Source organism: Aplidium turbinatum, chromosome 17 (assembly GCF_918807975.1).
Source record: "Aplidium turbinatum chromosome 17, kaAplTurb1.1, whole genome shotgun sequence".
Classification (NCBI taxonomy): domain Eukaryota; kingdom Metazoa; phylum Chordata; class Ascidiacea; order Aplousobranchia; family Polyclinidae; genus Aplidium; species Aplidium turbinatum.
Window position 1 is genome coordinate 5,110,050 of NC_137488.1, and position 8,966 is coordinate 5,119,015.

Here is an 8,966-nt window from a genome sequence, read left to right on the forward strand (position 1 = left end):
CAAAATTGTTCGTGGAAAGCAAGCACAAAAGTCATTTGAGTAGACATTATTTTTCACAGGATCCCGTCAAGAACAATCGTATCTTCGGCAAATAAACAGCTTGTTTCTGATATTTGCCAAGGTAAATCCAGACAAAAAAGGATGTTTTGCATTTCTTCGCATGGTTGACTGCACTCGATGACATCACAAGGGGCCATCAAAACGGTGGGGGTAAATTTTACTTTTTTCATTTGGCAAGGGGTAAACGAGACAAAAAAGGTTAAGAACCCTTGCTCTAGTGGCTGTGCAATTTCATCAATTTTTTAAGACTTTATTTTCCTTGCTTTTGCATGGAGCAGACAGTTTATTCTTTTCGCTAACCGGTGAACGTTTGTCACGTGACTGTGACTCTAGAGCTCGACCGATATCACTTTTTCAGGCTGATACCGATATATATCAGCTACCGGTACGAAAAGTTTGTTACCAACAAAGTTATTAAGCAACAAACCAGTCCAAGAAAGTTTATGCATTAGTTGCTGTAATGGAAAAATCATTCTTAACACTAATCACAAAAAAACACCAAACAAAAAAGAAACAACCCAGGCCTTGAAATTCGTTTTTGCTGACAGCGGACAAACGTGTCCGGTCGGAATTCTTCACCATTTAAGAGCTATGGCTACGGTTTGTAAGGCTTTTTAAAATTAAATGTAGTACATTTAATGTAATACAGTAAATGTAATGCAACTCAAATTAAAAATTGACTACAAAAATGCACTTCGGGTTAAAATTTAGTTAAAAAAAGTGAACGCTTCCGGGTAGTATCGAACTCATTCCCTCTAGAATAGGAGCCGGCGAAGTATCGCACGCGCCACGGATCAAGTTGAATAAAATTGTTGAATTTAGAACTTATATACGTGCTTTTCGTCTTTTGCTTTGAAAGAGAAAAAGAAAAAAAGTGCCTGTATAGTGACGTCATGACCGGTCAAATAGTGTTTCAGATTCAAAGACCGGCGCCGGTCAAATAACTACTGCCTTTTTTCTTTGCGTTTATTTTTGCATGTCATATTCTGAGCGAAAATTATTTTTCCCTGGGCCTTTTCTTTCTTACTGTAAATCAAAACTTGACAAATTTTGCTGCATCTTGCTGTGATAGCCTACTCGTATGATCTAATTTTGTAACGAATCTTGCCTTATCAATATCACTCGGAGACCAAAGCCAGACATTGTGACGTAAGACTTGAAATAAGTTGATCGTGGTTAGTGTAGAAGTGCACCGGTACTCCCATCAATTCTTAGCAAAAAGTTCACCTTTGTTACGCTGATGCAATGTCACCAATCGTTGAAGCAATGTAAAAATCAAACGATTTCCTGCTTGAATGGAAGCTAAGGGATACAGCATTAACATTTTCTAGATGCGCGCACTAGAATGGGCAGGAAATCATATTCTCGCAACAATTATTCGTGCTATGCAAGCATGTTTGAGCAACTTGTGTTTCTTCTAAAGGCATGTATGGCTGGTTTTGAGTTTGCTTTTGTTGGCCAATGTTTATCGGCAAAAAAATAGCCGATACAATATATCGGTTACACCTGATATCGGCTGACCGATATATCGGTCAAGCTCTGCTTATTTCCTTTTCTTAGAAACATCTTGTGAAAGATAATTATTGGAAGTGGCTATTTTTCCACACTTAATGCCATGGTTACAATCAGGTGTTGCCAGAATTAGGATTAAAGTTAGGAAGGGTTAAGGTAAGGGTTAGAGTTGGGAATAAGATTAGGGTTTTGATCTTTGCCCAGGACTAAAAAAAATTCCAAAACACAAGTTTTTATTTTCAACAGCTTTAAACTTTTCTCAAATTAGGGCAGAATTCCTTATCTGGCAACACTATTAAGGCTATTATTACACTATATAGTGTAAATATTGCCACAGCTAAGATAATTATACAATTAATGTTGGGCGATATATCGAATTTTCGATACGATATCTTTTCAATATCGATATTTATTTATTTCAATTTTGTTCGATTTTTTAACTATTACAGCCCTAACTCGTAACTGCAAGCCCCTACAAAAACGTTGCCAAAGCCAAACGGCAAAAGTTGAAAATGCTTCGGCAATTGCTTTGAACGTTTAGTACGAAAAAAGTTGTACCAAAATATGTAAAACGAAAAGCGAAAAATATACTAGAGTAGTCTATCACTACCGCACTGTTTGATTTGTTGTGATATAATAATACCAAAAGTAGCGATAAAGCAAGCAACGCAATACGCACGCTGTTACAGTAATTCACGTTAAATAACTCACGGGGAGGAAAAGTAAGTTAATTTTGGGTTGATTCAACTTTCGAGTGAGCACAAATCAATTTCATTTTTCCGGCGGGTTATATTGCATAACAATGCCCAATAAGAAATTTACTTTTGTTTTACATTAATTCGACATCTAGCGACATGGAATTATCATAAAATAACCGTAATTGCTCAACCAGATTGCTCGATTTATGTATGCAGTATGCACTAACATAATTTCGGCACAATTGGGACACTGCGAGCAACACAAAGTCTGATTGATAAAGAACTAGTCAGAATCAGAATCATCAGATGCTGTATCGGAGGATGAGGTTGTCACGTCATCATTGGAATCGGACACATCAAGACTCAAGAGGCTCATTGCTTAGCTGTAAATCTACACCGTCTTTGCCGTTCGCAATGAAGCGTCCACGTTTTGTGGCTTTTGTGCTTTGATACCCATCCACACTTCCTTTTGCAGAGTTCCATCAGGCTGTTGACTAAGGAATAAAAATATGGCTGTGGCATAATGACTGGGAGGAATGTATAACTCTAACCATACAAGCGCTCGTGTAGCCTCGGCATTTTTATTGCCCACGCTAATGCGTCATTCATGCATCTGCGTGGGCAATCACCTCGGCAATTGCCAACACTAATTTTGAAGACGGAGAAACTCTTTTCTTAATTAGAACAAAAAGTATCGAAATATTGAGTATTTTTTCAAGTATTGTTTTGTTTTTTTCAATATCGCCCAACACTATAGTGACTATATACAATTACATGAATAAAGTATGCACTTGACAACTGACAAGCATATTCTGATGCATTTATCCAATATGCTTAAGTGAGATATAACTTAATATTAGGTGGGATTTGGTTTGGGATTTCGAATTTTAATGCGGTAAAATGATGGATATGTTGAACCATTATACGACTTCGTCTGTAATATCAAGAGGTCAAATAACTACTGCCTTTTTTCTTTGCGTTTATTTTTGCATGTCATATGAGCGAAAGTTAATTTTCCCTGGGCCTTTTCTTTCTTACTGTAAATCAAAACTTGACAAATTTTGCTGCATCTTGCTTATAATTTTTTTTTCAGATATTCCAACTATTGTTAATTATGGCTGGAGTATTTGATATCGATTTAGACACTGAAGTTTTGTCTGATAATGATGTTGATGAAAATTATGTTTACCATGAGGGTAGCATGGATGATGAGACAATGAATGAGGATGAGTGTGAAACCATTGATCTTAGTGAAAGTATAGTCAATAAAGGATCAGAGAAAATTGGACCACATTGCTTTCAGCTTCTAAAAGTCCTTGGTAAAGGAGGATATGGCAAAGTATTTCAAGTGCGCAAAACAACAGAACCAGATGGCGGACGGATTTTTGCAATGAAAGTATTAAAAAAAGCTTCAATTGTTCGAAATCAGAAAGACACTGCTCATACAAAAGCTGAAAGAAATATATTGGAAGATGTCAAGCATCCCTTTATTGTTGATCTAATATATGCTTTTCAAACTGGTGGTAAGCTTTATCTTATTCTGGAGTATTTGAGTGGAGGAGAATTATTTATGCATTTAGAACGGGAAGGTATATTCATGGAAGACATGGCATGCTTTTATCTTGCAGAAATTAGCATGGCATTAGGCCACCTTCACAGTAAAGGAATAATTTACAGAGACTTGAAACCTGAAAACATTCTTCTTGATATGGAAGGACACATCAAACTCACTGACTTTGGTTTATGCAAGGAGTCTATTCATGAAGGGTCAGTAACTCATACATTCTGTGGCACGATTGAATACATGGCACCTGAAGTACTCACAAGAACAGGGCACAATAAAGCAGTTGATTGGTGGAGTCTTGGAGCATTAATGTTTGACATGCTGAATGGCGCTCCTCCTTTCACAGCTGAAAACAGAAAAAAGACAATTGAGAAGGTTTTAAGAGGAAAACTTACTTTACCACCATATTTAACAGCAGATGCCAAAGATCTTCTCAAAAAACTTTTAAAACGTCATTCCCAATCACGGCTTGGTGCTGGGCCTGATGATGACAAAGCTGTTCGAAGACATTCGTTTTTTAGGCAGATCAACTGGAATGATCTCTTGGCAAGAAAAATTGAACCTCCTTTCAAACCTCCTCTGAAAAATGAGGAAGATGTTAGTTTATTTGACTCAAAATTTACTAAACAAGTGCCAATTGATAGCCCAGATAACTGTCCACTTTCAGAAAGTGCTAATAAAGTTTTTCAAGGTTTTACCTACGTTGCTCCATCAGTGTTGGAAAGTATCAGTGAACAATTCGAAAAACCAAAGGTAAGATCACCCAGGAAGCATTTCAATCCCATAAGTCCAATGAAATTAGACAACAATCCTTGGCAATCACAGACAATTGTACATGACATGAGTATGCAAGAGATGGACTGCACTCCTGTTATTGTTACGACTTCTCAATCCACAATGCCTGACAGTAAAATTGCATTTGCCCCATTTCATACAGGCTTTTCAAATCAGGTACCAGCTGTTGTGACACAAAATAAAAACAGTGTGGATCTTGTTGGAGAAACGGTCACACCTGGCCCCTCCTTGACTGGCTTCTCTTCCAATCAGTTAGAGCAAAAACCATTACCAAAAGACAAAAAGAAGTTTTTGAAGTTTAAGTGAAGTTTTCTTTGAGTCATTACCTGATCACTGATCACTTTCTTGGCTTCAATCGTTTATACTTACCCTGCTACTTTTGCCAGTGTTTGTCACATTGGTTACAACTCAATGATCAATTAGTGTAGAAGTTTCAGAGATATTGCAGTTATGCAATATTCCTATCTTTCAGTGAACTTGATTTTTGTTATAAATGAGGTTTTATATTTATGCTGTTATTATTTATAACAATTTAGGCAAATTGCTTTTCTGCTAATTTTTTTGTACAAACCCAATGTTACTCATAGTAGGAATCGTGAATGTTTGTGTTGAATTGAGACATTTGTGTCACTCTTCCTACCAAATTTGCCCGCACTACAACCAACCCTGTTGATATGTTACTGTCATATTGTTTGTGTGACCAAGTGGTGACAACAGATGATGTGCAGAAGACAGAAGGTTTCTGTTTCTCATTGGATGGTCTAAATGGCTAGCGTGAAAGCTACACTGTTATGGTTAGCGAATCGCAACTGCTCGCTGTACTAGTGAGTGCTTTGCTTTGTGCTGATAGCCGTGAAGAACACTTCTTTCTTCACAGAAGTTTTTTCTTGATGAAGTGACAAGCCAGCTGTGTAGTGTGTACTGTATTGCATTTAAAATGGGTCTGTTGCATTTTAATTTGTTTAAAAAAAATTGAAAAGCGGCTATCATTGACTTGTACTATTGTGACAATGTGTGATATTAGAACAACATTCATAGAAAGTGCTGCTATGAACTACAACATTAACTGACATCTTTTTGAGAGAACAATTTTCATTTAAGTGTAGAAGATGTTCATTTTTTCATTATTTTTCATGCAAGATTTTGAAGCTAGAAGGTTAATTTTTTTAATGATGCCAGTGTTAAATTTATTAATTTGTATTGCATTTTGACATTAGGAAGTTTGTTCTAGTTGTTTCATCTCTACCAATTTGTTGGCTTGTGAGACTGAAGTGACTCTTTGCATATTTTGAATGAAACAGATCAACTGAACGCTGACACAAAGATATTAAAGTCTGACAAAAATGTGTGACAAATATAGGGTGTAGTGCTGGAGTGAGAGAGTGGCATCTCATACTTTTTGACATAGAAGTCTACATTCATCCAAATGCAATGTCAAATTGCCTATACTATAAGTGACATGGTATTATCCATCAGTACCTTTTGACATAGAACAGCCAAAAATTTTCAAATCTTCTGAAATACGGTGAAAAAAGTGAATATTTCTCTTCAATCTGTAATCACAAGTTTTTGCAATGATTGGCAAAAAGTTAAAAACTATTTTTTTACATTGTTGTTGTAAATCTGGCAATTTGTAAGTTTGGGTTGGGTTACCAAACAAAGACTATTGTAATGGGAGTGAGGTCTGGTGTAGCATCAATGTGATGAAGCTAAAGCATAACTTGCAGTCCAATGCTGTTTTCAGTGTCATGTTAATCTGTAAAAACAGTGTTGATGCTGATATTGTTCAAAATTAATATTTGCTCAGTTTGGTTTAAATATCTTTTTAAATCTGGCAACTCTGTTTGTCTGTACTATGAGTAATTTGACTGACCTCCTCCTCTTTGTTTGCTACGGCCTGATTTGAAGATTTTATCTTCCAATTTCTTTGCTGTTTCTAGCTTCTTGTTTACTCAACACAAATGATCACAATATTGATCACCACCCAGTATCACCCCAACTACTGATGTGAAAATGCTTTTCTGATTCTGACTGATTTTTTTTTGTACTTACATTCGCTATCATTGGAAAACAATTGCGTTCCCTGATTTACTTTTAGAATTACACCCCTGTCGACTGTCGAGTCTTCGAAATTAGCATCGGCAATTGCCGAGGTGATTGCCGACGCAGATGCGTGAATGACGCATTAGCGTCGGCAATAAAACTGCCGAAGCCACACGAGCACTTGCAAGAACCACAAGATTACAAAAAAAAGTAATTTTCTTAGACTACACCAGACTAGGATGTTGATTCAACCTTACTATTTTTGGATGTTTTATTTGGGTTACTTCCTACTTCGCCGGCGCTTAGACACGTGATTGAATCTTTTATAGAAATATTACCCTATTTGCATTGATTTAACGCCAGTAGACATCAAATTATTGTAATCATCTACTCCTTATTGGGCCTCGCTTTCCGTTATCTCGTCCAGCTGATACAGCATTTGATGATACCGATTCTGACTAGCTCTTTATCAAACAGACTTTGTGTTGCTCGCAGTGTCCCAATTATGCCGAAATTATGCTAGCTTATACGTAAATGAATCTTCTCGCAGGGAGATATTAATTTGTTACCGGTACTTGGTTGAGCAATTAACGTTATTTTATGATAATTCAACGTCGCTAAATGTCGAATTAATGTAAAACAAACGTAAATTTCGTTTTGGGCATTGTTACGCTGTATAACCCGCCGGGAAAATTAAATCGATTTGTGCTGACTCGAACCTTGAATCAACCCAAAATTAACTTACTTCTCCCCGTTAGTTATTTAACGTGAATTACCGTAACAGCGTGCGTATCGCTACTTTTGGTATTATTACGTCACAACAAATTAAAAAATGAGGTTGTGATAGACTACTTTTGTATATATTTCGCTTCTTGTTTTGGCACAATCTTTTCGTCATAAATGTTCACTGCAATTGTCGAGGAAATTTCAACTTTTGCCGTTTGGCCTCGGCAACGTTTTTGCCGAAGTAAAAGTATGCTAATTTCGAAGACTGCTGTCTTGGTCAGCATAAGGTGAAATCTTGGCCTAAATGTTACCATGGTTAAGGCCATCTTGTTGGTGCAGCTAGGACTTATGCATGGAGTTGTGATCAGTCCCTGTTGGAAGTGGATACTTTTGAAGTTGTGTTTGTGAAACATATGTTTGTTGTTACATGTAAGAACATCGCTGCTTGGGCATCTGCATAGCGTTTGCTTTCCAGCATTTTTGTCAAGAAACAAGTTTTGACGAAAGTCGTACTGTAATGGACCTCCTTTTTGCATAATATGAAATTTAGTACTTTTCATAAAATAAAACCAATTTTTCAAATTGCTAATATTTTACTCATGCAAGTCGAAACAGCAGCCAGGTTCGGTTTTGGTCTGCTCGCAATATCATCATCATCATAATCCATCGTCGGTTTGTTCCCCACTAGTGGGGGTGGCCGATTGTTTCCGCGCAGCAATTGTTTTAATCCCTTTTCTCCATTTCACCCTGTCCCTTGCATCTTCCTCCTTCAGTCCGACTTTTTTAAATTCATCCTTCACTTGTTGTTTCCACGTTCTTCTTGGACGACCGCGTTTCCTCTTCCCATCCACCTTTAGATCTAGTGCCTTTCTAAGAAAACTTCCTTCCTCCCTCCTTATTCCATTTGCCCTTGCCAGTGGCAATTGCTGGTCAAATCTTAATAATGTCGATAAGAATACCTTCCGATTTACATGATATAGCTTTTTATTTATTTCATTATTATGCACCACCGAGAACTATCCCCAGCGGCAAGGAACCGTGGCAGCAACTTTTAAATGAAAGCATCAAACAAAATTGTGTCACTGCGGTGTTATCTCTTATTTTTGGGCAACGTTCAGATTGACCTTTGTCTTTCAATCGTGTATTTTTAAATTCAATAAACTATTTGATAATCCACGTTACCGTGTGAGCGTTTTGAAAGATGTTTTTGTTAAAGAATCAGCTTTTGTACCGCTGCATTAGGACAAAAGCAATGACGGCGGACAATGCTACCCATGGCCGTTAAGAGGATAATTTGGACCTGGTTCCAATGAGATCTTTCAGCCCCAAATCAAGCAACTTCTAATAAAAAGCACAATATTCAAAGAGTACGAAGGGGTTTCTTCAAGTTACAAGCCATTTGGAAAGGTTACCGGCCCTTAAAATTATGCCGGGTCCAAAAATACCCCACGGAGCCCCCTGTCAAAGCTACTGTTACTACCCGCGAGACGACGTGAGTGTATGATACTCAAACAATATGTACAACCTGTTTTTCTTTATACAAACCACCAGAGGTGGGCATCTGCTAC

The 8,966-nt window shown here is 37.2% G+C and overlaps 1 protein-coding gene across 1 annotated transcript; it reads left to right on the forward strand.

Moving 5' to 3' along the window:
- The first annotated feature begins 3,384 nt into the window (after window positions 1–3,384).
- LOC145786587 (ribosomal protein S6 kinase beta-2-like) lies at window positions 3,385–8,574 on the forward strand. The gene has a single exon (XM_082598270.1). It carries the CDS (start codon window positions 3,385–3,387, stop codon window positions 4,933–4,935), a length of 1,551 nt encoding a protein of 516 aa, XP_082454396.1. The 3' UTR covers window positions 4,936–8,574.
- Window positions 8,575–8,966: the final 392 nt, after the last annotated feature.